The sequence below is a fragment of the Suillus fuscotomentosus genome, assembly GCF_016647785.1.
Source record: "Suillus fuscotomentosus strain FC203 chromosome Unknown F5891scaffold_2, whole genome shotgun sequence".
In the NCBI taxonomy this organism is placed as follows: Eukaryota; Fungi; Basidiomycota; class Agaricomycetes; order Boletales; family Suillaceae; genus Suillus; species Suillus fuscotomentosus.
In genome coordinates, this window is record NW_024539514.1 from 892,544 (window position 1) to 919,510 (window position 26,967).

Genomic DNA, 26,967 nt, shown 5'->3' on the forward strand with positions numbered 1-26,967 from the left:
CACGCATACACGTTTTCGCTGTCCGCTGTATCCTGCATATTGCAACGTCATTACGATTATTTTTTCTGCCGCACTTGAATCTTACAAACTAGCCTATCTTGATTAAATTCGTGTCATCGATTGGCATGGCGTTGGCCTCAGCTTGATCGCGCAACTCCATCGCATGAAGGAGTGTATCTATTTCTGGCGAGACGACAAACCGCTTGTTGACTTCTCCCATGATGTGCAAGCGTTTGTTTTGCAGATCCAGATGGACAGCTTGCTGTAAAAACGATGGCTGAGTTGCGCCAGTTACCTAAATATAACTGTCAGCACGAGTGGTATGAGCAAAAATATAGGAATTAGACGAACATCCATGAGGATGCCATTACTAAGGCGCATTTTGACGGCCCCGCTGCGATATACTTCGAGCTGCCCGATAACACCATCAACTTTGGGAAGTTCTTTCGTTTGTTCTGCATCTGGCCCTGTGGATGCGCCTGCTGGATCTCCGCTAGGACCTGGTGGCTTTACGTCTGCTGCGAAAGACACTTTACGTGGGTGGCTATCTGACGGAGGCTCATCAACACTCATTGCCGTCGGACTGGTCAATGGGATATTGGAGACGAATGTTGGAAACGGCTCAGGGAACTGGAAGAAGTAGAGACGCTCTTGTCGTATGTCTGCGTCCTATACCGTGAATGAGCGCGAGTACCAGATAGAGATTTGGGATAATGACCTGGTCCGCTTCACCTTGCACCGCAAAATCATCTATAAGGTCCTCGAGTTCTTCTTCTTCCTCGCTCTCGCTAAGATCAAGGGCATTAGCCAAATCTACCTCCTCGATGTTCATCTCCTCTTCTGATATTGTCTCAGCTTCAGGTGGCAGAAAATCGTTAGGAAACTACCTTTTTTCTTTATACTTGAAGGTGATGACGGATCCTCAATCTTCACCTGAATTTTCTTCTTCTTTTCTTTACGTTCTTTGCGCAAACTTTCTGGAGCCATCCAGTCCATCTGTCTCACGTTCTCCATGTCGATAATCTCGACACCTTCGTCCGGATCAGAGTAGTCATCTTCGTCAATGATCGGTGCTACAGTCTCCTTCTCCCTCTTCAACGAAGGAGCGGCAGCTCCAGAGAGACCAGCACCAAGAGCAGTTGCATTTCCAGGTCCCAGTGGAACGATGGGTGTGAAATTGGAGCGAGGAGCGCTGCGCCGTGCTGAGGTGCCTGCGAGAGCAGGTCCCATAGCGAATGGCCCACTGGCAGTCATTTCTACTGGAACTGGGCGGGGAGCGGCACCGCGACCTTCTCCTCCCCTGCCCCTTCCTCGCCCACGTCCGCGCCCTCGATCAGTAGATGCATTAGGGATGGTTGGTGGGGGGGCTTCCTGCGTCCAGTTCAGGATGATGATGATTCGCGTAGATGTATTCTACGATACATACCTGCTTAACTTCCCTGGTAACGACGTGATGAAAAACCGTGGATTTATATTTGGCAGGATTGGCTCACTCTTTCTTTCTTCGTGATGGTAGGGTAGGCACGAACTTGAGCTTCTGTGATCCTTGTCTGGTCACATCAGAAGGCTTTTTGGCCAAGCTCCCTATGGCTTTTGGTACGGATGGTCCTGGAGTGCCTGATGGCGTGGAGGACGCGCCCGCATTGCTCGTAGATATGGTACTGTCTGCCATGAAACCAAATAAATATTGCGAAAAAGTCACCCAGTTACATAACGATCAACACGGGTGTGCACAGCCACGTGTTAATCTACCGGATTCCTTTGATCAACATACAGCTGCAGTTACGCCCAGTTCGCAATTTTTCGTACAATGGGAGAACCAGAGCACGTCAGGTCGACTTACAATGACATACACAACATCATCAGAGGAACCTCGGACAAGATTGCGTCTGAATTCAAGCCTGACATGTTCATTGCGATCGGTACGTAGTCTGAGTGCTTTCATGATATTTATAATGCTCATATTGCCCACGAAAAGGGGGAGGGTCAGTTCTATTCTATTTAATCAGTAACTCCATCTCAACTCTCATCCCACAGTGGTTTTTTCCCAGCTCGTGTACTGGTATGTCGCACAGAAGCGATACAACCGGACCGACCTTCTAATCCGCCTTGTGTCCGGTCTCACAGCGCACATTCCTGAAAGATCCCTCGACAAAAACCAATATCCCGATCCAAGCCATTGGTCTCTCACTCTATGAGTCTCTTCCTGGTACAACTGTAGAGCAGCTTAACGGCGAGGTTGTTCGCACCCAGTGGCTGTACGGTGTTATCAGTTGTACACAGGATCTAATATTGACACGGGTAATCTCGACAGAGAGCCAGACCCGGGCAAAAGATTGCTCGGAAGACGAGCGTTAATCGTCGTAAGCTCTAACTCCTCGGTTTTTATTATGTAAATCCAACCAATAATTTGAATAGGATGAAGTCGACGATACGCGCAAAACTCTCCAGTAGGCTCCACAAAAATAGTCTTTTGGTTGTACTCATCCTATCCACTGTTCAGATATGCATTGAATGAGCTCCAGAAAGATGTTGAAGCAGAACTTCAGCTGCTTCCAGAGTCTGAGCGTGACTCGAAACGCACCAAGTTTGCAGTCTTCGTGGTGCACAACAAGCTCAAGCCAAAACTTGGAAAGCTGCCACCGAATATCCCGTGAGTACTACAACGAGCGTTGATTTCACATGGTTTCACAAAATTTCCACAAGATACTTCGCAGGTGCTGAAGTGGAGGACGTGTGGTAAGATTTATTCCTTTTACTCCAGTCCGATGAGAGTCTGATCGAATCATAGGCTTGATTATCCGTGGGAAGTTATGTAAGTATCGTTTTCTAATCTCCATCGATGATGAATGATTCAGCGTATTTTTTCGACCTCAGTGATATTGAGGAGCATGATCGTCTGGCAAAAGAGGACAAGGAGAGGAAGAATATAACGGTTGAGGAGCACTAACATTACTAGGGACAAGAAGACACGTGTATGCTGATCCCATCCCTATAAAGTATTTGTTTCTGGGCCAGTGGCGTCCGTTTCGTGGTTGATTTAAATTTTGCTTGGCCGTGTCATTGTGGTCCATGACGGACTTGAAAACGGAATCAAATTTCAGTCCGAGATCTAGAATTGGTACTATTAGCAAACACCGGCATTATTAATGATTGAGTAATTTACTGTTCACGCCGGTTTTGTTCGGACGAGTCGCGTTTTTCTCTGCGCGATCATACTTCCGACAAGACTCACAAGGTTGACCTCTTCCTAGTCCTGCCAACCGCACACTAAAGACACGAGTTCAGTCTCTGTACGGCGAGGCGGTCATCCTTCGAGATTTTCGTCGTGCACCGTTACTACTCCTTTACGGCGAAAAAAACGGCCTTAAGGCTTACATCTCCACTGTCCTTCTTTTCTTCCACATAGACTGCTTGGATGGCTGAAGAGCTCGACTATGAGGCACTCCCATCTGACACTAGCACTGGGGTGAGCCATTTAGCTGGTCTATCAGTAAAATTTGCTCCAACTAGAACTACAGGTTAACATGCTCGCCGGAGCTCTGGTAAGTTTAGAGTTTTCGGCCCCCACCTCGCACTCGCGTTCGCGACGGATTTGCGCACTGTAATATCCCAAGGACGCATACTGAACTTTTCGCTCAGGCTGGTATCACAGAGCACGCGGTCATGTTCCCAATAGACAGCATAAAAGTAGGACCCAAACTTCGTCAGTGATATGAGGTTGACAGGATATTTAGACACGAATGCAAGTATTCGCCACGTCACCTGCTGCTGTCTACACAGGGATCGGAAATGCATTCACTCGGATATCATCTACGGAAGGCATGCGAGCTCTATGGCGAGGTGTCTCTTCAGTGATATTGGGTGCGGGACCAGCCCATGCAGTCCACTTTGGGATGTATGAGGCGATGAAGGAATTAGCGGGTGGCAATGCTGCCGGACATCAATGGCTTGCAACGTGTATGTCCACCATTCGTATTCGTTCCCTATCGAACATCACCTTCTCCTTCCACATTGTTTTGTCACTCGTATCTGGATTCTAATTTCTTGGCTGTCTGCTACGTAGTCAACATGTACTTACCATTGCGTCACAGCACTGGCAGGTGCATCTGCCACCATTGCTAGCGATGCCCTCATGAACCCCTTCGATGGTGAGTTCCCAGCTACTTGTATCGCGTTATCCAACTCATCACACTTCTTATAGTCATTAAGCAACGCATGCAGGTGCACCAGTCGGAGTTCCGTTCCGTGTTTACTGCATTGCGAGTCGTTTACCGGACAGAAGGCCTCGCCGCGTTCTATGTCTCGTATCCCACAACCCTAACGATGTCAGTCCCATTCACGGCCGTGCAATTCACAGTCTATGAGCATATGAAAAAACTTTTAAATCCATCGGGCGACTACTCGCCAATCACGCATATGATCGCAGGTGGTATGGCGGGCGGCGTGGCCGCAGGTGTCACCACTCCTCTGGATGTTGCGAAAACCCTTTTGCAGACCAGAGGCTCATCACATGATTCCGAGATTCGAAGAGTTGGGGGAATGTTGGATGCACTTCGTATAATATGGAGGAGAGATGGAATAAGAGGGTTTGGACGGGGAATGTCGCCACGAGTTTTGACGCACATGCCCAGTAACGCGTTATGTTGGCTATCTTATGAGTTTTTCAGTAGGTCCATTCTCCTAGTCCAGTTGAACGCCCACTCATATTATTTACAGAGGTTGCTATTCGCGAGCAATCATAGAGTCGCATAGACAGTAAGGCACGGACCGTACTTGCATGATGTCACCCTGGTGTCATTTCATCACTACCGTTACATTACTATCAGCTTATTCCAGTCAGCTGCTATATAACACTGACAGTGTTTAAAGATCCGCATGCTCCTGCAGAGACCTGTCAGATCCGGAGGTTAAGCACAAGACCAGTGAGAATTTGGCTGTAGATTGAGTTCAGTTTGCCAAAGAATTGAGTGCATATGACACGATAATCATCGCCAGGCACATTTATGTCAAAGTCATACGACTGCAAACCTGCAGACTGAGTATAACAGCTACTGCGGTTACCGGCTGACGACACCATGCGACGTGTTCTTGATTTCAACGTTAAGGATATTGGGAGGCTCGGAAAGTCTTGTACATGGAATCATTGCCCCCTATTCGGATTTTGGACTCAGTAGAAATTGATGAGCGTGGACTAGCGCGGAAGTTGGAAAAGCTGATGCACCCTTTGGAATAAATGATATGCAGAATATGTTGACTCAAGATCATTGAGAAAATGTGGGGTATACTACGTATCCTACAGTAGTACGTGGCTGTTGGGTATAATTTTTTCTCCATTTCTTCTACACATGCACGACACAAGATGTCTAACTGGAAACCATGACCGGATATCAGTTACGCAGCTCTGCGTAATGTGTGACGGTTGCCCCCATACAGAAAGGCACAGTATAACTGGAAGGACAATATCCTTCCCTTGTTATACTTCTCTCTCTCAACATACCCCACATGACCCACCAGTCTTCAGCTGCGTCCCGCGCATTATAGCCGAAGACCTCGCAAATCTCATCCCACTGCCAGCGCATTTTCGTCTCGTCCCAGCCCTTGTGCCCTTCGATCATCATGCCGTAGAGGGCCTGATCTCGTGCATCACGTTGTGGCCCAGGACCCACCCATACCGTATCAAAAGCCTTCGTCTCCTTTGCGTATATGGCGCGCGTACGTGGTTCGCGCAGCTCCTGGAACGCCTCAGCTAAGTGGGGTAATTGATCCCAGGCTCGTAATCGAGAGAAGAGGGTGCCGAGCACTTCAGCGTCCTCTATTTGCATACTGCAACTTTGTAGAACGCAAGGCTGCGGATGGTTATTATTATCGTTCGGAGTTCGGAGTTCATATAGACTTGCATATAATGGGTGGGCAGCTTCTCCCATAATGAGCAGCCTTCCTGATTCATCTGTCCATTCTTCAGCGCATTCTCTTTGGAAAAGTCGCACCCTCTGATACGTAGCAGGTATATCCAGCAAGCGCTGCAGCCTTATCAAATAATGATGATAGTGATGTGTTAGATCAGTTGTGCGGATGCCGGATCAAATAACGCACTTCGGTTCAAAATGAAAAGGGAGCTTTTCTCGAGGGACGATCACATCCCAACCATCCTTGTCGCCAATGCCGTCAACCTCGCTGTCAGGTAAAAATGCATGGATCGCAAATTCAGCCCCTCCTGCCTGTGAAGATTGAGTCATGAAAATACCACAAAGGGAAAATCATACCACCGTGAAGGCTATGACATGTCTAGAGTCTCCAGTCCATATCGGGTACTGAAACGTGCAACATGTGAACTCTCATTGGAAGGAAGGGGCGGGCAACGTACGTCAGGTCTATTTTCATGAAATCGCGTCAGGTCGCTGAGCTCGGGGTCATTTTGAAGGACATCCCGGGATATAATCGCACTGCTCCAGGTTTCCCTGTCAGCGGCCGTTCCCGACATATGACAATGAGAAAGGCAGATTACACGTAAGCACTGTGCCCTTCTGGCACCTCTTCGCTTGACCACCCTCCGACCGCTTCGCGGACTGTACTTCGTGGACCATCAGCGCCAACAACCATATCTGCTTTGAGGACAGTGCCATCATGAAGCTCAACGCGGGGCGGGTTTGCGTGCACGTTGGTGACCGTTGCGCCGTATGTAATACGGGCACCCGCATTGATCGCTGCACGATATAGCATATCGTAGAGGTCACGATACTGCAAAGCAGAATGAATACCTTCCAGGATGCTTGGGTAGGTATAAATAAACTTACACGTATAACCATATAATCCGCTCCTGTCTCCTGAAGAACGTCTTCCTTCCATTCGAGGCATCCTATGACTTTTCCAGTATCAACTGCCAAGTTCAGTCTATGAGCTGGAGTTCAACATCAACTGCATGCTACGGGTTCCTTACTTGAAATGAATGTGCTAGCACGTGTGCTCAGTCCGTGTTTCAGTAGTTCGTCCTTGAATCCCCAATCCATCAAAACTTTGGTAGCATTAGGTGGGAGATGGGTACCACCAGCGCGCTGCAAGATTTGGTTCAGTGTTTGCCTTGGCTTTCGCACACACGACCCACTCGGTTTGGCCCTGCAGCCTTGTCTAAAACACGAACACGATGCCCTGCCTGGCATAATCTAAACGCGGTGGCCAGGCCGGCAATACCTTACGAAGACAATTGAATACCAGGACAACCTGCAAGTTGTTCACGTACCAGCTCCAACTATTATGAAGTCAATGCTGAGCGGCGCTCTCCGTTTTGACGATGACATGAAGGTACACGGCGGAACTAATAGTGTAAATTGTACAGAGGGATAGAGAACGGGAGTAAAAAGGTAGAGGTTGATAGAAATGTCAAGGTGTAAGAAAGAAAGGATATTAATCGCTTTCCTTCCAATATTCTTATGACATTCGGGCCTTCGGCTGATGGCGTAAAGGCTTCCCTTCCCATATATGAGAGAAACACAGTACTGGTAAGCGAGAACCGTCCGCATCAGGGTATCCGGGCTAATCCAGGAGGACCCGACGGGTCCGGCAGAGCATGACAACGTTATGGTTTTCCAACACTGATCTGTGCCAATATCTGTGAATATGCATGCTACTAAGGATATCAAAAGACTTACATCAAAATCAAATCAGTAGCTCGGAAATTTATCTCAGTGCTGATTGATTAGAACACATCGAAAGAAGCGTGTCAACTATGAGTCAGCGCTATCAGCGAGCGTGACAACCTCAGCACCGAGCGGCGACCAGCGGAGGCTAAGAGGCTAATAAAAGAAGCCGGCGGGAGGGTGGGCCCGGCACGAGGGAGCAGTGTGATCAAGGGCTTATGGTACTTACGAGTTAATAGACTGCGGGGGGAAAATGAGGTACATGCTGTAAGTACTACGGCATCGGTGAACTCTGGCAACCCAAAAACAGACCAAGGAATTTGCCGCGAACCACTGCGATAAGGTTATTCTGCAGTAGAAACTCAGGGTTTGTGGTCGAAAAACCATCCCTTACGCGGGGAAATAAGCTACTCAATCATACATTTTCAAGGCCCTCTTTTTCGCTTCGAAATCGGTGGAAAGGGCGCCCATTTACTTTGAGACTGTCATCTCTCGTCATGGTGGCCTGGGCTTGTAAATGCTTTGCTAAAGAAGTCTCGTTTATCGCTCGTTTAAATTTATAAAATGTATCACATCGCACCAGTTTGCTCAGGCATAAGCGACAAGATATCACCAGAGTGCATCATGATCGCCCTGGGGATATTCAGAACAACCGTGTCTTCTCCGAGTCAACCCCAAGGAGGTCGAATGCGATCCAAGACGGGAACGCACTACCTTAAGTTTGCCTCGGTAATATGACGTGGCCGCCCACCCCCATCAAGAGTGCGCCACAACGGTAAGTACGACATTCTAGAACAATGCCACGATGTCAACTTTAACAGTTTGCCCACGGCCATGAGTCAGAGTTGGATGATGACGCGCTCTGCAGTGTAGGCATGTAGGACCTTGCAGGCCAAAATGATACATCCCATTGCTCCTACCTACGTGCCTATATATGATATGATGATAGATAGAATCAGCATCATATTATGAGAAACCGCGATAAAATGGAACATACATTCGTGCACGAGTTTTACTCCTTGCAGTGGGCTCTCAGGGACTGAGGGGACTTGTCCCATCAATTCTATTGAGCTTCCGCGTTTCAATCGTGGTTTCGGGGGTGTGGCGAAAGATAGGCGCGCAAGTGTCAAAAGGAGTTCCCAAAAACGGTACACCGAAACGGACGAACTCCATTCTTTCACCCACACTTGTGACGTGACTAAGAAGATACGTCTCAGTCAGGATAGTCCCAAGCCCAAATGCGTTTATATCATTGTTTGTGTGCTCGTGCATAAAAACCTTCCCATAAACACTGTAACTTCTGTGGGCGATCAGAACTATCAGAACCCACGAACCTCGAGATTGCCAAGGTAGCTTGAACATCCTTGGTTGTGAGAACCTGAGCTACTGTGAGCCTGATACGCAACGTAAACATCCGCCCGGGCCGCATAAACCTTGTGTACATAGTGCAATCAGGCGCGACAAATGTCGATCCATATCCAAGTCAGACCACCTGTGAATCCAGTTCAAGACTTGATAAGAAAATATAGACAGTTAGGCAACATGCAAACTCGCCTTGTCACCGACAAATTCCTCTTCTGTCTAGTGGCGTGACGGTGAATATTTACAGGGCATGGCAGGGCCTGACTAGTTATAGTTGGGTTTTGAGTTTGGCTCCCGAACCTAGAATGAACCGTTGCAGGGAATGGTGTCAATGCCGTCGCACTGGTAAGTGAGTAATCGTTGGCGACGAGCTAGGGATAGTCAAGCGTGGTTTCAACTAATTTGCTGCCATGCACGGTAGATCTCGGTGGCATGGATAGAGGAGAGTGAATCACACTGACCGCCTTGACTAGCTCGACGACTAGCTCGTTGCAGGCAGTGCCGTTAGACTGGAGTAAATATCACTAGGTCCGTGCGGTGGCATCTAGTCTCCCCTCGCCAGACGTATAAAGGAAGAAAGACTGTATTTCCTTCTAACAGGTAGCATCAGGATTCGATTTCACAATGAATGAGTAAGTGATGGTCCGTTTCACTGAGAGAATGCGAGGTATACAACTTAAGTACTCGTCGGCCAGGGTAGCTGAAGCAAATCCCACAGTGGTGAGCCGTTGATAGTACATGCGACCTCATGGACGGCTTGGTAATGAATTGGCGGAGTACAATATGTGACGAACTTACAGCAGCGTGCGGATATCTTCTTGCAGAAGAGATCCAGGAAGGCAAGTCCGTTTTACTCCAACATGAAGGTCGCTTCCTCCGTACCAGACAACGTAACTATGTTTACAGAAGAAACCCTACAGAATCAGTGTTAAGAACTCGTAGAAGATCTAAATATACCGGAGGAAAAAATCAAGGGCGCTCCGCCTTCTTCGAGTCAGTCACCATTGGAGAACACTATAAGTCTTGATCGGCTCTTTGAGTTTGCTCATTAATATCATTGGGCCTTCCGTGTCACGGCGCAACCTCGTCATGTAACTGTCAATCAGAAGATCAGCTTACCTCCGAATATTAAGTATCAAGGTTCTCGCGTGATAGGCAAGTGATTATCCGAACAGATGGATTTGTACTTCGACTGAACGCTCACCGCCCAGATAGTGGTATCTGTGAACCGCGTCCTGGGAGAAGATAAAGCAGAACTGCTTCAGCGATGTAGTGCTTGATGCTGCATGACATAGACGTCCGCCCAGAGTTGTCTAACATGGCGCATAGTGGAAATACAGGTGATTTCGACTCGTAGTCATGCCTTCCTTGACAACCGCGGCCTCTGTGGCGGTTCCATCTCCCTGGCAGTCAGACAGCCGTTGCACTGTACTCGAAAGGCGGTGATAAGAACGACGAACACGGTGCAGCAATAGAAGACTGAAGTGCTGGCAATGACTGTGATTTTATATTATTTCGGAGTTCAGCTTTATCAATATATTTCCGAAAGCCCGGGCACCCCCTAGCAGGGGGTGATCGAAGAGAGGCAAACAGGAGCAAGCAAGGGTTGGGGTTAGCTTGGTCAGCAACTACAACATCGTAGTCAGAGCCTTCATTCCAGCAGGCCACAGTTCTCACACACTGGTTGGAGCTGTGGCTCCAACGGTATCTTTCAGGGTTAATGATTTGCCCTGTACTGCATAGCTCTGTCTGATCTTGGGGTTGAGCTTGGCTGATGGACCTTGTTTCAGTATCTTTCGTGCCTAGGTCTGAAGTCGTGCGCGGATTGGAGTAACCCAACCTTGTTGCGGTCATAACAAGTAAATAGAGCGGTATATTCAGCTGGTCTTCCATTCAATTGTATGAAAGCACACGTACGAAAGTTTACGTATTTGGTTTCGAGGACAATCGAGAACAACGGCGTATCACTTGTGCCGAAATGGGGGGATTCCCGTATCTTTCCAATGAGAAGCAATGAGAGATGCGATAGTCATGACAAGGTCGCAAAAAAACTTACTGAACGGTCGAAAGTGTTCCGCGACAGTGGACTGCTGTTGACAAGTGTCTGGTGCGTGGGCCATCCTAGTACCAGGTTTAGCAAATGAATGATAAGACAGCGGCTCATACGTGACTGGTAAAAATATTTTTTTCGGCTCTCTGAAAGGCACCGAACTGTGCTCTGGAGTCTGGATCGAGTTCACCGCTCGGCGGTGTATAACGAATCCAGGAGTATTTATAAGTTAGTTGAAGAACGCCGTCCGTGTCAAAATTCGGATCTGTGAGTCGGTCGGCGAAAAGGGCGGGACAAGGTTCGTGGCTTGGCTGCGATCTTGAACATCAAGAAAAAATGACCGTGGGTGGACATAGATGATCTCGCCGTAGATCGTTGTCGTGCCGCCGGCCGGCGCGTAGTCAACCGAAGGTGGACAGAATTGGGTGGCAGGTTGGTTGGCTGTGTTCGAGCCAAACCTTGATTAAGTCCCTTTACTTGCACACAGGGAAACATTGACGCGGAAGATGCAGCATCACGCCATGCGGCCATGGACATGTTCGTCGGTGACCCGTGTACCAACAATTGTAGGGCAAAAACGAAATGCGCAAACGAAAAAGCATCCTCCGCTCCTACTACCTAGGCATGGGTTGTGCAATTCTAGTATGACTGCAAGTGCGGACTCGAGTCGAACGTATTGTGTTTCAATGCTGTCGTCTCATGAATAATATAAATGCGCGACTGCAATGAAATGGCATTGTGCCAATGAAGACGTGGACGATTTGATGGAAAGAAGCAAATCCTTTTCAGGAAATGTGACTAAAGCTTTGTACCGGCTATTAGTAAGGTAGTTTGGCATTTCTTGCACTCGACTTTCAAGCTCTCCAGATGCTTGCAGTACAACGTTCAGCTGTAGTTCCGGATTCTCTATCAGTTCCTTCAAACGCACCGGAACATTGCCCTGTAAGCCCCAACCAAGTTTACCAATTTCCTGACTCGACTTCATCACTGATTACACTGAATGACAGGGCACAGAATCTGAGTTAGCTGGCAAAGCCGATGCCTGCAACGGGTGCGCAAATCAAGAGATTTGCGCTTCTAACACACCCAAGGGTCCAGACCCAGCGCTGCCATTGATTCGCGATCGGATGGCTACCGTGAAGCACAAGATCCTCGTTCTATCCGGCAAGGGCGGCGTCGGAAAATCTACCTTTACCGCCCAGCTTGGCTGGGCATTTGCTGCAGATGACCAAATACAAACTGGAGTCATGGATGTCGATATCTGTGGACCATCTATACCCACTATCTTCGGCGTTGCCTTAGAGCAAGTGCACTCATCTTCATCGGGCTGGTCTCCAGTTTATGTACAGGATAATCTTGGAATCATGTCCGTCGGTTTCATGCTGCCCTCATCACGAGATGCTGTCATGTGGCGTGGTCCAAAGAAGAATGGGCTCATTGCGCAGTTCCTCAAAGATGTTGACTGGGGTGATCTTGATTACCTCGTCATCGACACACCTCCTGGCACTTCGGATGAGCATCTTAGTGTCGTTCAGTACTTGAAGGAAAGCGGCATCGATGGTGCTGTGCTTGTGACTACGCCGCAGGAGGTTTCCTTACAGGATGTTCGGAGAGAAATAGACTTTTGCCGCAAGGTGGGAATACGAGTGCTGGGCCTTGTGGAGAATATGTCAGGTTTTGTTTGTCCTGGATGCAAGACGGAGAGTCAAATATTCAAGCCAACTACTGGGGGTGCCGAAAGACTGGCAAAAGAAACTGGGATCCAACTGCTGGGTAAGGTCCCACTTGACCCACGAATCGGGAAGAGCGCAGATTATGGTGTTAGCTTTTTGGACGAATACCCCGATAGCCCCGCGTCGGATGCATACCTTGATATTATTGACAGTGAGTGCTGACCATCCCTTTGGTATTCTACTCATGAATTTTTAGAGATCAAAAAGATATTGGGAAGCGAGAGTGCCTCCTAATACTAGCCGTTTCGATTCGCAGCAACCTCATTGAAATTTGTATATCATATATGTATCGATAGATTCTACACTGGAAGATCGATGATTCTATGCAAGACGAAAATATGTAGCTAACTCCTTCCCCCGTCCTTCCTGGTGCGAACACTGAACTCCATCGGCATCTCACTGGGCAGGGCATCTGTTTCGGATTCTTGCCCGACAATGAATTTGCCGATGGGTGCCACACCGGCCAAACCACCCGGCAAACCTTCTACACTCTCATGGATTGATACCGTCGACAAAGTCCGCAACATTTTCCGCACTGCTATTTCACTCCCTGCTGCTGTTGCATTCGAGGCCGCACGGGAACGAGCAGGTAAGATGTATCCTTCGTTAGGAAATACGATACCACTAGCACTGGTCGGCAGGCCATCAAACATGGGTACAAATGGGTGTTGCATAGTTGATGCCGGTGGCGAGCTATACGTAGACGTAGACGGCTGGCGTTGCGGTTGAAGTATGCTGGAGCGCCGTGCATAATTGACGACAGGATCTTCGGGTGTGCACGGGCGGAAGTGGTCCAAGGCAGCTGGTAGGGCAAGACTATCCGAGACCACATCCTCCCTCACAACTTCGGAACTGTCCATTCTTCGCGATTCAGAAACGCTTTCCCGGGACTCCAGAGATTTTTCAGGGGAACCATGAGTCTCTCCGCGAGCATTTTCACGTGGATCAGGCTCTGCCGGCTCGCGTGTGATACCTCGCACTTCCATTCTGTAATCCTCTATCTCCTCCCATAGTGCCTTCCTAAAATCTTCAAGGGTCTCAAGCTTCTCGATGTCCCTCCACTTTTCAAACTTGGTAGGACAATCGGGTTCATCAGTTTCTTCATGATATGATGCCAGCCAGGGATGTGCGAGCGCGTCAGTAACTGAGATGCGCGTTGAAGGGTCAAAAGACAACATTTTCTGCAAGAGATCCAGGGCTAGTGACCGGATAGTCATTGATTAGTATTGACTTAGTGCCATGGAAAAGCTGGAGTCACCCTGTACATCAGCAGTCGGAAGCAACTTCCACAGTGGTACGGGTTTCTTGGCTGGAAGTGAGCGGATATAAAGTTGTGCCTTCCCATGATGTCAGAACTGGACTGATAAAGCCACGGCGTCTATCTCTACCTTATCGCTTCCAATTCGATTGATAACATCCTCTTCTGGTGTTCCTTTACAAATACCGGTCAGATCATGAACGAGGGGGTTTTGATGAACACTCACCGAGAACATCAAGAATCTTGTTTAATTGATCAACTGTTGAGAATAAATGTAATTATTATGATCAAACATCAATTCATTTTAATGTTCACGATGTACTGACCATAGCTGTACGCATGGCTGTGAGCTTGCTGGAGTTGATACATGTCTGAACTGAACTCACTCTTTACCCTTGAACAGGGGCCGTCCAAGCATAAGCTCTGCAAATATACAGCCTATCGACCAAACATCGACTGTATCCACGGTTCACATCTACAAGAAGAATTGATTTATAGGACGAGCTCACTGGCTCTCGTGTATCCTCTGATAGCACCCTGCGTAAAGAGAGACATTATGACAGTGGCAAAAATAGTCGCACCTGAAGGCCAGCATGATTTCTGGCGCCCTGTACCACCTGGTGGCTACATACTCTGTGAGATGGCCCACTTGCTCGTCTGGAGCAGAGCCAAATCCCCGACTCAAGCCAAAATCGCATATCTTCAGTTCACAATCAGAATTAACGAGTAAGTTGCCTGGCTTCAGATCGCGGTGAATGACAGAGGCCGAGTGGACGTATTTCATGCCTGTTTGTCAACATATCGATAGTGATCAGGTAACACAGCAGAATGAATTACCGCGAAGAATCTGGTATAGGAAGTACTGCACATGTTCGTTGCTCAAATGCTGGCCGGACTTTATGATTTGATGCAAATCCGCTGCCAAAGATTTAGCGCAAGGTTCAAGTTGTAATCTATAACGTTACCTTCCATGGGCTATATGGAAACCATTATAGCAGTATTTAAATTCGTCGATGGCGGGTTAACGCACCTCCATAAAGACGTAACTAGAATTAGGAGTGAGCCTCTTTCTGTCAGCACCGAACGGACTCTACTCACATCTCCTGAAAATCGGGGGAGATTGCATCCACATCAATCAATCCAGTAATGTTCTCATGACTTGAGAAATGCCGAAGGAGAGTGACCTCTCTCAGTGCCCGTTTCGCAAGCTGGACTTTCTCAAATATTCGAGTGACGAGTTTAATGGCCACCGTTTCACCAGAGATCTCGTCCACAGCAGATCTATCTCGGGCACATCAATACAATCAACCAATAAAAGTTCCGAACCTGTTACTCACACGACGACGCCATATGCACCCGAACCCATTTCTCGTACCAGCTTCCAGCGCTTTTCTACGTGAAACATCTTACCAAAGGAAGTCATAAAAGAGTGATACCCTCTGGTGCATCTCATCAATGAAGCCGATAATAGCAAGGATAAGATGGATCCCACCGTTTTCTCATGTAGTGTTCTGGGAGCTGATTAGAAGGCCGCCGTGTTCTTGATCGACCACGATCCTGAGTGCCAGAACCTGGTGATGGTATCGGAGAAGATGACTCGTCATCACTATGTGACCTGCTCCGCTTAGCATCTGCTGACATTGTAGAGCAGGCCGCGGTGCTTAACAAGGACAAGATTAGATGTCTGAGCTAGTGCAAAGAAGGGAACTCGTAGATGTGGCAATCTTTCCCCACTAGTAGTATCGCAGAAGAGGTCTGAAACTGCAGTAGAATTGCCCGACACCGGGTACTGAAATGTTGTGTTTGAGAAATTCAGCCGCCCTCACCGCATTGTTCGACACGATTGATGCATTATGACGATAAGCTCTGGGAGAGCGGATTGTAATTAATACTCCGTCTTCCGAATATACACGGGGATAAGCCACTTTACGTCCGACGCGTAACAATTACAATGAAATAGTGGAATACTTAGAGAATATTCGAGCGCTCGACATTCTATGCAGGAACCGAAGACATGACTACATCCGGAGTCGCTGGGGCAACAGGAGATGCATCATCATCCTCACCAAATATATCCAAGAAACCAGCCACTCGCGCCTTGTTTCCAGCCCTTTTGGTGACATACTCTCGCAGGCCAGATTTTAGACTCGGTTGCTTGTCGACAAGTTCGCGAAGCTGCTCTTTGGGTAGTTGCAACAATGCACCAAAGCTTGCCGGCGCAATAACCTTGGCACATCGTATAAAGCCTTCCCACAGATGAGGATTTTGCCAAATTTTTTTTGTGATCAGGCGAGACAGTAAGGTGGTAGACACGAAGCCAACCAATGTTCTATACGTCGTGACAGCCTGGATGACCTATTTGGCTGGTTATTACAGCAAATGTAATAGCAAAATTCACTCACCGTACGAAGGAAAAGAACGGGGAGCACAGGTTCATCCACAATCTGTTGCATAACCACCGCTAGAATTTCGGAGCGGAAGACATCAGTCATTGAGAAGCAGACACCAATTGCTGCATCGCTATAGGTTAGTAGGAGGCCAGCGAGAAGAACATCATTATCACCTTCGATCGCACTCTTGAGACCAATCTCCTTCTCAGCTTCATGGAGTAACACCATCAACTCAGCTGGCGTCAGCAGCTCACTTTGCCTTACACGAGGCAAATTTGATGACACGCTCCCGAAAGTTTGTGGAGGCGTCGTGACAACAGAGCTGAATACAGATCGAACCAGATTTTTTGGCTCTTGCTGACCGTTCAGGATGGAGACAATTCGGGGCAGGTATTTCAGGATGTCCGGCTTTGAATAATTACATTTAGCAACGCCACGATCAACTTCCACGGCGACATACCTTGTCCATCTCTGCGATGATTGGAATCAGGAAGCGAGCATCGAGATCACGGTCACTAATGAGACCCTTCACCAGCGCTACGAGTTGCGCGCTCGGTCTCCCATGCTCTGTAAAGATCGTTAGCACACGTAGGGCAAGAGATTCACTCCCCGGCGGGCATGTGCGCATGAGGGTTAACAATTTGCCATTACTTGAACCCAAAGATTTGATCAGAGCAGTGATCAAGTCTTGAATGGCTTCTTGAACTGTTAATTCCATTTGGCCATACGCCGTGAAGATCCTGAAAAGGCATGATGCAAGAACTGCGACTATGAATCAGGATCGACGTACTCATCCAAGAACTCAGGGATCTTGACAGATAGAGCAAATAGGAGTTCAACGTGTTGCAGCACGTGAGCCTTCCGGGCAGGTAATTCTATCTCTTCTTGTAGATACGGCGTCTGCAGAAGGTCCTCGGAGGGAAGTTGACCATCTTCCATATTTTCGTCGCCTGCGCCGGCTTGTTCATCGATGACCCTTGGCGCCTCTTTTGGTGGACGCTTTTGCAAGCGGCGCAGTATTTGAAGAGCGAAGTCACGTATCATGCTATCCATGGGTTCAATACCAGGAACCCATCTTCGCACGGTATTAATTGCTGCTCGCCTGGTCACAGGATCTGCAAGAGATTTGAGATCGGGGTTCAACAAAAACAAATTGACGTACCTGGATGAGTAGTCAACTCCAGAAGGACCTGGAGGGCTTCTGCTCGGAGTGATGGACGCTCTAAAACAAACTCCCGAAGACTGGTAAACCCAACATGCATCCTGTTGATTGCTCGAACCGAGTTATGGCAGAAGAATATACGAACGTACTTGTCAGGGTCGACGGAGAGATCGCGTAACAGACCGAGGACATCAGGGGGCACGGAGGGCAAATCTAGTAGGAACCGTGCAAAAGCTTTGTCCCTGCCATCGGGCTTACCCTCAGGCTTGCCTTCCAAAACGGTCTGATATGTGGAAACTACTTGATTGAGCCACAATTCATAGTTTGGTCGCTGGAAACCTTGCAGTTGGCAAAATTTAATCAGAGAGAGTAAAGACATAGTACGCACCCAGTGAGGGTCATCCGTCATTCTAATACGATCGTTGTACCACTCTTCATTCATCCACGTCGTGACAAGACGGAGCCTTCATTACCGTCAGTAAATAAATTTGTGATAACGCAATATTGAAAGCATACCGTGAAGGGAAATCAGCCATAATGTAATCGCATAACGTTTGTCGTAAATTATCTTGCCGCGAATAGAAGTCAACTTTTGTCTCGCCGTCCCCTCCATCTTCTGACGCTGATGATGGGTCGCCATCAAGATGTGCCACTCGTGTGACCATTCGAACAATAAGTAACATCCACATATCCGTAGGAGAGGTACCAGGCCATTGCGAAGTTACGGCAGAATCAACCTTGAGCTCCTCCGCACCATCCCATATTCGGCCAACCGATCCACGCATCAAAGCGTTTCGTTCGATGTCAGTCAATTCCTTTGGTCCGAGTAGTGTAGAATCGGTAAGGTCGATGGTGAGCGCTTCCGGGAGATCCGCCGGAATTGTTTCTTCCTCCGCAACGGTCTCGTCCCCCGAAAGCTACGGCATAAAATCAATTGCAATGAGCGTACGTCGCCTGTAGGTAAGATGCTCTAACCTCCATATTGAGCCTATCAGGCTCGTATTCCATTTCCTCCTCATCCATGTCCATTTGAAGTGGGTCTACTGGCTCATCTTTCACAGTAGGTTCCGCAGAAGGCCCGGGAGTGGGCGTCGCTTCCGGTGTGGGCGGGGCGGGTTGCGGAGTGCTAGAGACAGGAGGGCCAGGAGCCAGGCCTCTGCTTTGTCTGTAGGTCTGTACCAACTCCAGTAGGGCTGGCTCTGTAAATGCTTGCAGATTGGCCACAATGAGGATCGGTTATGAGTGATATTGGAAGTGTGGTGAAGTCAAAGCTAGCTAAGAATGCAGCAGACGCGTTTCCAGCAATGTCAACATCGACTCTCATACGCTTAGCATCAGATGGATGCTCTGCTGGTGTGGAGGAAGGTCGTTTCTTGCTAGTTTCTGTTGCAGAAGCAGCAAGGGCGGACCTTTCGTGCCTTTTCCTCTGTGGAGGCTCTTTCCATGCGGGCAACTTGTAGGGAGAGCGCCTCATTGATTTGAGCTCCAAAGGAAGAACCATGGGGTCCTCTATGCTCGACTTCAGTACACCTGGCTTGACACCGCCATGACGTCACTCACCTCGAGATATGGATGAGCAATATGCGAACAGCCTTTTCGACGCTTTTGACAGATTGTGCTGGGAGTCCGGACAGAGCGGCAGGAGTCCAGGAAGAGAGCGACGAAACGACTAGTTGTACCAGGGCGGGCCTTTGTTTGACTAAATTGCTCCAGGAGTGAAGTATCGCGCTCAAAAGCTCAGGGTTCCTTATGACAGGCGTCAGATACGTGAGTTCTCACAGATATTGGATGAAGATGCTCACTGGCTGGTATACAACATAGTGATCACGCTCTCAAGAAGTTTCATGCCTTCCGCTTCTAAGGTAGGACCTGGAAGGAAGGGGTGATCGACAGGGACATTTGAAATGTTGGGATCATTCTTGTTCTGAAGCTATATGTTATAGAACGTATGTCACAGTAAGCGTGCGTATGAAGGAGAGACTGGTGGAAGGGTACCCTAGGGTCCGATATACCGCGCGTCTGGACGATAATGACACGCTGCATGAACTTAACGGCAGAGACCTTCACACCGGTACTGGCGGTTGGCGACCAAATAAACTCTAGGATACGCGCTTTGCACTGTGATAGTACATCCCATTGTTGGCGTAGGGTACGGTTTGTACACCTGTCACACGAGGTGATATCAGACTTTTTGTTGACTCCGGCAACAGATACTACTCACAAAGAACGAAAAAGGAGCGGGTAGACAGTCGTCAAACACTGAATGGACACCTTGACAGTACGCGCATTTAAGTCATGCAGCAAAATGGCCAATGTTTCGACCGACTGAGACGCGACTATGAAGTAATAACATTAAAAGACTTAGACGCTGGCAGTACTCAAAGATTGAACTAACGTTGTGTGCGAACTTCGTTGGACAGATTAGAGCGAGAGATAGCAAAATGGAGGAGATCAAGAACCCATCTCTTGAGGAGAGAATCACCGGCACTTGACACAGTTTTGATGAGTGTTGTACAGAGGATGGGTAATGGGATTTGGGTGCGCTTCAAGGGATTCACGTAAAGTAGCAAGTATATCTGCTTGTTCTTTAGAGTCTGCCGGTACTGCTAACGCTGCAGAAAGTGTCTGCAGCGGGTCAACCGGATTTCCTGCCATCCTTGCAAGCTTTGGTGTTTGCAACGTTAAAGCTTGTCTGCAGCTCTTCCTGAAAACTATATCCCGTCGGAGTTCTAAATCACTCCTCTACCGCAATCATGGTATGGCGACGAACAAGGCATATGACAGTAGAGACTCACAGATGATTATAGGCAGCTCAAAATTCACAGGGAATACAGACTCTTCTTGAAGCAGAGAAAGAAGCTGCTAAGATTGTGCAGCAGTCACGTCAATGTCAGTGTCAGTCTGAATCGACTTCATGTGACTGACTGTTTCAACTAGATCGCCTTCAGAGATTGAAGGACGCGCGTTCGGAAGCAAGCAGAGAGATAGATGAATACAGACAGGCTAAAGAAGCCGAATTCAAGTCATTTGAGGCATCGGTGTGACATCCACTCTCTCTTCACTCACGCATAGTCTGACATAGCGAGCAGCATGCAGGAGTCACCTCCAATGCACAGGCTGCAGTAGACAAGGAGACAAGTATAAAGTTGCAGGCTATCACAGATGCTTATGAAGCAAACAAAGATGCGGTCGTGAAGAAACTATTGGACCGTGTTCTACTGATCAAGCCCGAGTTGCATCGGAACCTCAAGAGGGTTGGTGGTGCAGAATTACAATGATCAACTTCATTGCTATGGACTCGACTTGTACAATACTACATTGGGTGCTTAATGAGCAATAATACCCTCAACCTGATAATTAAAGGTTCGTACGAATTATCGAATAAATATCAAAGAACGACAAGATTGCGAGGTGCGGACCAAAATAGGTAACGGTAGCAATAATAAATGAAATCAAACGCTCAAGAACCTAGGCAGCACAGTTATGCTAGCTTAACCTAGAGACAGTCGACTCGCTGGCCAGCCACGGTAAACCGACAGGCATGCTAGTTGAAGCCGTGGCCATTGCAGGACGAGTAGAGTAATCTATGTGCGAGGCTGAAGGAAAGGGTGGCCCAGTTGTGTCTCGTGAGCCCTGGCAAGGGGCTGGGAGATGTTGCCCGGACGCTTGCCAACTTGCTGACGAAGGTGATGAATTGCCTTCGTTGGCTCGTTGCCAATCTAAAAGACCGCTCGACTTCAGTGAGGGTAACGAAAGTGCCGGGGATACGGCAGAAACTGGCTCCGTATTCATTTGTCTAGAATTTGGTGGCATTTGTAAGGCAGGATCGATATTGGCATCATGCGGAATGTTTCTCTTCTCTCTGGGATCAGGTTGTGGTGGATGAGGCGGATGTGCATGGGCTCGAACATCACCAAAAGAAGGCTGGCCAAAGAACCGGGCATCAGGAGATGGGCGACCCGGCGGTGTATATACCGGAGATGCAGCTAGTTGGGGTGCTGCGGCATCCAGCGAGTTGCTGGAAACGGGTGTAGAACCATGAGATCCGCCAGAGTTGGATGCTACTGGATGCATGCCTTCCGCAGGTTGTACGTCGTCGGTGTGGTCAGGTACCGGGGGAGCCAAGTCTTGGATACGAACACCAAACGCCTCTTCAAACTCACTAGATAATTCCATAAGTCCTTGGCTTTTATCTCCACAGTATTTGGACAAGGGCTGTTACATCGATCAGTGTGAGATGATAGTGAAAATTCAAAAACCATACCCAAATTGCAACTCCCACTATAGACATGCGTCATTAGTGAAATGCCCAAGGAAGCACAATCACATTATAACACTCACGGATGATACTTTTTTTCGCTCTGTCACCTAAAGCAGCGAGAATATTGTTCAGGCGCTCGCGCGCCCACGTTGGACCTCCAGGCATAGCTGTACGACAACGCATTCTAGCCTATACGAAGTATTGCCATATCCGTCGTCTTGTCAGCATCTGAACGTACGAGTTGAACATCATTAAGATAACTCACCTGGTTCAATGCAAAAACACACGAGCAGTGGATAATATGCATAGCACAGAAGCACCACGCTCCCACGTTGGAACTCGTGGCAAACAACGACATTTGAATAGCAAGATTCTCGTCGGTGAAACAAAGACTGTCAGGAAGCGATTCGTCCCACGCCTTCGGAAGCGATCAATATGCTAGATCTGTATGAACCCTGGAATTTCATACTTACGTTGAGTTTGGTGTCAAGATCCAACAATGCGTTGACGGGATGTCTGCCGGACTCGCGCTCTAAAAATAAAATTGAATAAGCACATGCGGGCTCCCGCGAAGCAAACTCACTGTTGAATTCATCCATGGTCTTCTCTATCCTCTCGTGTATAGAGAGGACACGGATTAACTGCCCGGTCTCGGATCTCGATGAAGGACTGGGTTTGTCCAGATATTCTTGACGAATCAAATGAGCTCAAGACTGAAACGATAGCTTGGCGACCAACCTGGGACAGCATCGTGTACAGTGAACAAGAAGGTTGTCTCATCTACAGGGAGACGCAATTTCAATTGCGATTCCTTTGCTAAGATAGGGCGTCGGTAGAGAACAGACCCCAGAGCATCGGATATATGTATGAGCCAGAAAACCCTACGCGCGCATTCCCGCTCGATGGACGCATCAATGAACTCCAGTGAAGGAGTAGGTGTCAGGATTGGATTGTCAGCCTGATACACACCCAGTTGTTCGAGGATATCAAGTGCGTATACTGCAAAGTACATGGCGTAAGCGCCGACAAACCAAGAAATGGTAACTTTCCATACCATGATATTGCCCTGTCCAGGATGATTTGGCCATTCGATCATGCAGTTGTAGCAAACATAGAGCCTGGGCAGTTGCAAGATTCCTCTCGCAAATTAAGTTTTGCCCTTTATCAAACATAATCGACATTGCCTCTGAGAAGAACACCTCTCCAGCAAATCTTGAACCCCCCTCCTTGAAACAAGGACGCTGCGAGAGAGGCGCAGCAAGGGCACATATTGAAAGGAGAAGGTAAGAAGGGACGAGACCATGAGATAGGGCATGATGAAATGAAGGCTCGTGGATGATCATACGCTGAGGTTGGCGGTGTGCAAAGAACACTGCACCGACGTATTCATTAGTGTCAGCAGTGTACCGCTATATGGGGTAACTTACGGTGCACGAGCTCTCTTGTGAGTGACGGGTCACGCTCCAAAGAGCGCTGAGTGCTTGGCAACGAGGGTGGAGCCAAGCCTCTGAAAGACGTCTCAACGGGAGACGTCGACTGACCAAGGTCTGGCCTGAACCGCTTGCGCGATGGAATATCTTCATCAGGGTCGACTTGGGTCCCAAGTACCTCGTCTTGCTGTAGTCCATGAACAACGAAGGATGGTTGGTTACCCTGAATATTTTCCGGGTATGTGACACACGAACCCTGACGCGGATCGGGTGGTGCGTCTGTGTTACCCCCTTTGCGCGGCCTAGGTGCAGGTACAGGTCTGCCCGAAGCATCTGTGTACGTGCATTTCTTGGAGGCGAAGTAACTAAAAAAATGAATGAAACGACGGATTTGGAAACGTCCAAACGATTTTCCCGGTGACGTACCAGTTGCTGCAAGGAGCTGAAAACAGAACAGTCAGAATTAGCATAGCATGGAAGCTGTTATGGAATACGTACCTGTTCCGTCACATCGTCGTTTGCTTTTGTGGCAAGCATCGCACGCCTGTATAATAAGACGCTTGGTAGGCATCCCAAACGAGTTTAAGGGTGCATACCTTTGCTAGGCGTTTGCGCTTTGGACCCTTCATGAACGCAATATTAGTGTCGGTCCTATCAGGATCCTGGGGAGTGTCGATGAGGAAACGGGAGCCATCCGGAGGGGGTTGGTTTGGGGGAGCAAAAGTGATTGCCTGTATCGCGGGTTGCTGAAGAGAGCGAGCGAAGTGGTCCATTAAAAGGCAAATAATATGGGACTGATTATGCCAGACGACGAGGAGACATAAACAAGAGGTGGAGAGGGAGGGAGGAAAGAGGAATACTCGGCGTCTAGTACTAGAGAAAGACGCGAAGAGGATATGAGTTTGAGTTGGTTGTTGGAGTTATTAAAAGGAGATATACAAGTCCCCAGAAGATTGAAATGACAATTTTGAAAAGAATAATTTTAAAAAGATAACTTACCTAGCAAACTATGGCTAGGTAGATGGTAGTTGCTTAGTGTGAAGAGATTGTAGACCGTGGAACGCACCAGTACTTAGTAGACTCACAAACCGCTCACGGCAGTTGGAGGAAGCCTTGCAATAAACCGATCAGTAAATACAAATCGAGCGAACCCGCCGGCCGCATCCGGCTTTTCCCACTTCCTCGCGCCGCCGGCTTAGTTACACCCTGCTATTACGACCGATCCTGCGGCATACCATCAAATACGTGTTAGTATAACCATACATGCCCAGTTACATTACATTTCATATTATTAATATTACGGTCACGAAGAACCAGCTAAAGGCCCCCCCCGCCAATTATTAAACTTACAGATAAGCGAAACGGCAGGTTTCGGCGGCTTTCCTTTCTTCTGTGTTCTTTACGTACGCAACGTGCCTCATTTTCATGCCGCCGGTCATTACTTAAAAACAGAATTTCAATATTTTATGTTAAAAATTCCGACCACAATTCCGGCGGCCATTGGCACCGCACGCTGTTCGGGACAACCTATTATTGCGCAATATATTCTGATTCGAACATTCCAAGAGAATTGCCTCATTATTACGGTGCATCTGCTCGTGTTTTCGTACAGGAACAACATTTCGTAACGTACTTAGTCGAAAAGACCGAAGCCCATGTCGTCGTCCGATTCCTCCTACGATGTCAAGGTTTAATTCTCGTTCCAAAAAATGCACAATAATAGTACTAACCTTCTCCTCCTTCTTTTCTTCCTTCTTCTCCTCCTCGACGGCAGCAGCAGGTGCTGCACCACCGGCTGATGGAGCGGCAGCGGCAACGGCGCCACCAGAAGGAACCTAAGCATTGCGACCAATCAGCCCCTGCTACTTGTTATATAACCTGATCGAGACTCACGGACGACAGCTTAGCAGAACCCTCAGCAATCAACTGCGGACAAATACGTCAAAAACGGGTGCAGTGAAGCATAATCGGGAAAAAAATCTTACAGCATTGATGTCCTTATCCTCCAGCTCGGAGATAAGTTTTTCGAGCCTGTCATCATCGGCCTCTATCCCGACAGCACTCAACACCTTTTGAACGTCGCCAGCCGAGGGAGAGGCATTGCCACCGATTTGGAGGAGAAGATAAGCAGCAATATGACGCATCTGGTCAAATCACAGAAGTTAGCGTGTTCTACAGGTGTCTCATACGCGAGGATATTCGAGACATACTTTAGACGAGTGTGATTCACAAAAATATGTATAAGACGGGAGTGCGGGCAGCTACAAATCACTGAAAATATGTATTTAAAATTCCATTCAAGCCCTGCGCAGAAACACAAATCATACCTTTAATCCTCAAGGGAAGACCTGTAGATTCTATCCGACGACGTTGATGTTGTTGTTCCCCTCTAATCTTCCGTCAAACTTCAGATTGGTACTATACAGCACCACGTGGTCAGATTCAGCCACAATTCCCATATTTGATTGTTTTTCGACTCCGCCTCAGGATTGCCGAAATCCTTGCTCGCTGTTATCCACGACAACCGCAAGACTAATTCACGACGCAACATGGTGCGCATTGTCCTCGGAAGTAGCAAGACAAACGCTGATTTCCGCCTTAATGATAGGCGGATTCATCGGTTACTGACCCCTCGGTCGCTGCTGAGCTCAAGAAGAAGAGAACCTTCCGCACGTTCTCCTACCGCGGAGTTGATCTCGACAAGCTCCTTGATATGAATAATGAGGAGGTGAGTCTTTACCGCGGAACCTCTCATTCTCAGTACTAAACCTTGAATCTACAGTTTGTTGAAGTATGCATCTCGCTTTCAGTCGCCATTGCCTTAACCTGATCCACATATTTTCTCAATGATAGCTCGTTCACGCACGTGCCCGCCGTCGGTTCGGCCGTGGCCTCAAGCGCCGCCCCATGGGTTTGATTAAGAAATTGCGCAAAGCTAAGAAGGAAGCTCCACCGAATGAAAAGCCCGCAGTCGTCAAGACCCACCTCCGTAACATGATCATCGTTCCTGAGATGATTGGCAGCGTTGTTGGTATCTACAACGGCAAGGTTTGTATTTTCCTAACCCTTCATGCGATGCACGGCTGAAGATACCACTACAAGGTATTCAACTCCGTTGAGATCAAGCCTGAGATGACAGGCCACTACCTCGCTGAATTCTCGTGTTCGTACCGACCCGTCAAGCACGGTCGCCCTGGTGTGAGTGTATTGTTCTTATATCTTTGATGATGTCTCAATGTCTTTTGCACAGATCGGTGCCACACACTGTAAGTCTACATGGGACTGCTTGCGGAAATCGAACTTCATACTCAATATTTCCTCTCACAGCGTCTCGTTTCATTCCTCTGAAATAAGGCACTGGGTTCTTATATCTTTTGCATGTCCTTCCATTAGCTTTACTACTTCAAAATATATGCGTATGCCTATATGCCATACGAAACACATGCTGGTATCACTTTGTAATGGTCGGACGCAAGGACATCATCGTCTGCATGCAAGAGTCGAGCATCATTGGCCCCGCGGGGCCGAACAAATAGATGAAAGTTACAAGATAATGTTTCGGTTGGTTAAATTCATTCAAATTGCGTACATTCGAATGCACGGGTATAATGAGTATACTGCGAAGTATTCGTCCGTGTCGTACTGATAAGTGAAACCGCACGGTAAACTACAGATAATGCGAGA

At 48.1% G+C, this 26,967-nt stretch overlaps 11 protein-coding genes across 11 annotated transcripts; 5 read left to right on the forward strand and 6 right to left on the reverse strand.

The window, feature by feature from the left end:
* Nucleotides 1-88: 88 nt before the first annotated feature.
* Nucleotides 89-1,672, reverse strand: F5891DRAFT_1180794 (RNA polymerase III RPC4-domain-containing protein; the record flags this gene model as incomplete). Its single annotated transcript, XM_041365981.1, has 6 exons — nt 89-295; nt 352-669; nt 719-840; nt 888-1,371; nt 1,427-1,439; nt 1,494-1,672. 6 exons carry the CDS (start codon nt 1,670-1,672, stop codon nt 89-91), a joined length of 1,323 nt encoding a protein of 440 aa, XP_041233340.1.
* Nucleotides 1,673-1,721: 49 nt separating this feature from the next.
* Nucleotides 1,722-3,063, forward strand: F5891DRAFT_996971 (uncharacterized protein). Its single transcript, XM_041378413.1, has 10 exons — nt 1,722-1,922; nt 1,979-1,985; nt 2,038-2,062; nt 2,128-2,258; nt 2,315-2,363; nt 2,419-2,450; nt 2,504-2,653; nt 2,707-2,739; nt 2,792-2,815; nt 2,878-3,063. Exons 1-10 carry the CDS (start codon nt 1,811-1,813, stop codon nt 2,948-2,950), a joined length of 636 nt encoding a protein of 211 aa, XP_041233341.1. The 5' UTR covers nt 1,722-1,810; the 3' UTR covers nt 2,951-3,063.
* A 70-nt stretch (nt 3,064-3,133) lies between these two features.
* Nucleotides 3,134-4,912, forward strand: F5891DRAFT_996976 (mitochondrial carrier domain-containing protein). Its single transcript, XM_041378414.1, has 7 exons — nt 3,134-3,469; nt 3,522-3,545; nt 3,643-3,690; nt 3,738-3,960; nt 4,095-4,151; nt 4,205-4,669; nt 4,720-4,912. The coding sequence occupies exons 1-7, from the start codon at nt 3,419-3,421 to the stop codon at nt 4,743-4,745; spliced, it is 894 nt and encodes a 297-aa protein (XP_041233342.1). The 5' UTR covers nt 3,134-3,418; the 3' UTR covers nt 4,746-4,912.
* Nucleotides 4,913-5,390: 478 nt separating this feature from the next.
* On the reverse strand, nt 5,391-7,298 carry F5891DRAFT_938614 (uncharacterized protein; the record flags this gene model as incomplete). Its single annotated transcript, XM_041374180.1, has 9 exons — nt 5,391-6,030; nt 6,097-6,221; nt 6,267-6,314; nt 6,368-6,446; nt 6,509-6,741; nt 6,798-6,880; nt 6,941-7,055; nt 7,106-7,191; nt 7,241-7,298. 9 exons carry the CDS (start codon nt 7,296-7,298, stop codon nt 5,391-5,393), a joined length of 1,467 nt encoding a protein of 488 aa, XP_041233343.1.
* A 4,547-nt stretch (nt 7,299-11,845) lies between these two features.
* Nucleotides 11,846-13,202, forward strand: F5891DRAFT_212991 (P-loop containing nucleoside triphosphate hydrolase protein). Its single transcript, XM_041370924.1, has 4 exons — nt 11,846-11,991; nt 12,057-12,933; nt 12,979-13,122; nt 13,190-13,202. The coding sequence occupies exons 1-3, from the start codon at nt 11,917-11,919 to the stop codon at nt 13,014-13,016; spliced, it is 990 nt and encodes a 329-aa protein (XP_041233344.1). The 5' UTR covers nt 11,846-11,916; the 3' UTR covers nt 13,017-13,122; nt 13,190-13,202.
* Nucleotides 13,036-15,913, reverse strand: F5891DRAFT_212866 (kinase-like protein). Its single transcript, XM_041370922.1, has 14 exons — nt 15,533-15,913; nt 15,378-15,479; nt 15,139-15,321; nt 15,071-15,086; nt 15,006-15,015; nt 14,878-14,958; nt 14,622-14,826; nt 14,550-14,566; nt 14,427-14,496; nt 14,367-14,371; nt 14,267-14,299; nt 14,171-14,214; nt 14,041-14,119; nt 13,036-13,980 (listed from the first exon to the last, which is right to left on the reverse strand). Exons 1-14 carry the CDS (start codon nt 15,679-15,681, stop codon nt 13,127-13,129), a joined length of 1,848 nt encoding a protein of 615 aa, XP_041233345.1. The 5' UTR covers nt 15,682-15,913; the 3' UTR covers nt 13,036-13,126.
* Nucleotides 15,891-20,308, reverse strand: F5891DRAFT_997008 (Symplekin tight junction protein C terminal-domain-containing protein). Its single transcript, XM_041378415.1, has 17 exons — nt 20,108-20,308; nt 19,988-20,079; nt 19,588-19,805; nt 19,395-19,522; nt 19,153-19,338; nt 19,002-19,101; nt 18,919-18,964; nt 18,568-18,800; nt 18,109-18,509; nt 17,981-18,056; nt 17,742-17,923; nt 17,593-17,693; nt 17,221-17,545; nt 16,891-17,170; nt 16,604-16,838; nt 16,443-16,552; nt 15,891-16,395 (listed from the first exon to the last, which is right to left on the reverse strand). The coding sequence occupies exons 1-17, from the start codon at nt 20,245-20,247 to the stop codon at nt 16,036-16,038; spliced, it is 3,213 nt and encodes a 1,070-aa protein (XP_041233346.1). The 5' UTR covers nt 20,248-20,308; the 3' UTR covers nt 15,891-16,035.
* On the forward strand, nt 20,305-20,974 carry F5891DRAFT_212889 (H+-ATPase G subunit-domain-containing protein). The gene is made up of 4 exons (XM_041370923.1): nt 20,305-20,348; nt 20,400-20,481; nt 20,530-20,630; nt 20,682-20,974. The coding sequence occupies exons 1-4, from the start codon at nt 20,346-20,348 to the stop codon at nt 20,868-20,870; spliced, it is 375 nt and encodes a 124-aa protein (XP_041233347.1). The 5' UTR covers nt 20,305-20,345; the 3' UTR covers nt 20,871-20,974.
* A 104-nt stretch (nt 20,975-21,078) lies between these two features.
* F5891DRAFT_938943 (uncharacterized protein) lies at nt 21,079-24,056 on the reverse strand (the record flags this gene model as incomplete). Its single annotated transcript, XM_041374202.1, has 12 exons — nt 21,079-21,807; nt 21,857-21,873; nt 21,934-22,042; nt 22,119-22,271; nt 22,327-22,385; nt 22,437-22,541; nt 22,592-22,852; nt 22,908-23,225; nt 23,281-23,648; nt 23,710-23,725; nt 23,782-23,827; nt 23,880-24,056. 12 exons carry the CDS (start codon nt 24,054-24,056, stop codon nt 21,079-21,081), a joined length of 2,358 nt encoding a protein of 785 aa, XP_041233348.1.
* Nucleotides 24,057-24,747: 691 nt separating this feature from the next.
* F5891DRAFT_1135459 (ribosomal protein 60S) lies at nt 24,748-25,783 on the reverse strand. Its single transcript, XM_041364792.1, has 6 exons — nt 25,611-25,783; nt 25,494-25,554; nt 25,269-25,427; nt 25,177-25,209; nt 25,014-25,118; nt 24,748-24,958 (listed from the first exon to the last, which is right to left on the reverse strand). Exons 3-6 carry the CDS (start codon nt 25,425-25,427, stop codon nt 24,917-24,919), a joined length of 339 nt encoding a protein of 112 aa, XP_041233349.1. The 5' UTR covers nt 25,494-25,554; nt 25,611-25,783; the 3' UTR covers nt 24,748-24,916.
* F5891DRAFT_213314 (40S ribosomal protein S15) lies at nt 25,719-26,857 on the forward strand. The gene is made up of 7 exons (XM_041370926.1): nt 25,719-25,835; nt 25,892-26,011; nt 26,066-26,074; nt 26,137-26,331; nt 26,386-26,481; nt 26,534-26,549; nt 26,611-26,857. Exons 1-7 carry the CDS (start codon nt 25,833-25,835, stop codon nt 26,634-26,636), a joined length of 465 nt encoding a protein of 154 aa, XP_041233350.1. The 5' UTR covers nt 25,719-25,832; the 3' UTR covers nt 26,637-26,857.
* The last annotated feature ends 110 nt before the right edge of the window (nt 26,858-26,967 follow it).

Bases quoted from the DNA above. Each gene is read 5' to 3' on its own strand.
- F5891DRAFT_996971 (XM_041378413.1), top strand. From the start codon at position 1,811: ATGGGAGAACCAGAGCACGTCAGGTCGACTTACAATGACATACACAAC. The intron at 2,364-2,418 runs GTAAGCTCTAAC...TAATTTGAATAG, and splicing joins GAAGACGAGCGTTAATCGTC to GATGAAGTCGACGATACGCG. The intron at 2,654-2,706 runs GTGAGTACTACA...AATTTCCACAAG, and splicing joins AAGCTGCCACCGAATATCCC to ATACTTCGCAGGTGCTGAAG.
- F5891DRAFT_996976 (XM_041378414.1), top strand. From the start codon at position 3,419: ATGGCTGAAGAGCTCGACTATGAGGCACTCCCATCTGACACTAGCACT. The intron at 3,546-3,642 runs GTAAGTTTAGAG...CTTTTCGCTCAG, and splicing joins ACATGCTCGCCGGAGCTCTG to GCTGGTATCACAGAGCACGC. The intron at 3,691-3,737 runs GTAGGACCCAAA...CAGGATATTTAG, and splicing joins TCCCAATAGACAGCATAAAA to ACACGAATGCAAGTATTCGC.
- F5891DRAFT_212991 (XM_041370924.1), top strand. From the start codon at position 11,917: ATGCTTGCAGTACAACGTTCAGCTGTAGTTCCGGATTCTCTATCAGTT. The intron at 11,992-12,056 runs GTAAGCCCCAAC...ACTGAATGACAG, and splicing joins ACGCACCGGAACATTGCCCT to GGCACAGAATCTGAGTTAGC. The intron at 12,934-12,978 runs GTGAGTGCTGAC...ATGAATTTTTAG, and splicing joins ATACCTTGATATTATTGACA to AGATCAAAAAGATATTGGGA.
- F5891DRAFT_212866 (XM_041370922.1), bottom strand. From the start codon at position 15,681: ATGTCAGCAGATGCTAAGCGGAGCAGGTCACATAGTGATGACGAGTCA. The intron at 15,480-15,532 runs GTGGGATCCATC...GAGATGCACCAG, and splicing joins GAACACTACATGAGAAAACG to AGGGTATCACTCTTTTATGA. The intron at 14,215-14,266 runs GTGAGTGTTCAT...GTATTTGTAAAG, and splicing joins CAAGATTCTTGATGTTCTCG to GAACACCAGAAGAGGATGTT.
- F5891DRAFT_997008 (XM_041378415.1), bottom strand. From the start codon at position 20,247: ATGGCAGGAAATCCGGTTGACCCGCTGCAGACACTTTCTGCAGCGTTA. The intron at 18,965-19,001 runs GTCCGCCCTTGC...GAAACTAGCAAG, and splicing joins CAGAGGAAAAGGCACGAAAG to AAACGACCTTCCTCCACACC. The intron at 18,801-18,918 runs GTATGAGAGTCG...CCAATCTGCAAG, and splicing joins GCATCCATCTGATGCTAAGC to CATTTACAGAGCCAGCCCTA.
- F5891DRAFT_212889 (XM_041370923.1), top strand. The intron at 20,482-20,529 runs GTCAGTGTCAGT...TGTTTCAACTAG, and splicing joins TGTGCAGCAGTCACGTCAAT to ATCGCCTTCAGAGATTGAAG. The intron at 20,631-20,681 runs GTGTGACATCCA...CATAGCGAGCAG, and splicing joins TCAAGTCATTTGAGGCATCG to CATGCAGGAGTCACCTCCAA.
- F5891DRAFT_1135459 (XM_041364792.1), bottom strand. From the start codon at position 25,427: ATGCGTCATATTGCTGCTTATCTTCTCCTCCAAATCGGTGGCAATGCC. The intron at 25,119-25,176 runs GTGAGTCTCGAT...CGCAATGCTTAG, and splicing joins GTTCTGCTAAGCTGTCGTCC to GTTCCTTCTGGTGGCGCCGT. The intron at 24,959-25,013 runs GTTAGTACTATT...TTGACATCGTAG, and splicing joins AAGAAAAGAAGGAGGAGAAG to GAGGAATCGGACGACGACAT.
- F5891DRAFT_213314 (XM_041370926.1), top strand. The intron at 26,332-26,385 runs GTTTGTATTTTC...TACCACTACAAG, and splicing joins TTGGTATCTACAACGGCAAG to GTATTCAACTCCGTTGAGAT.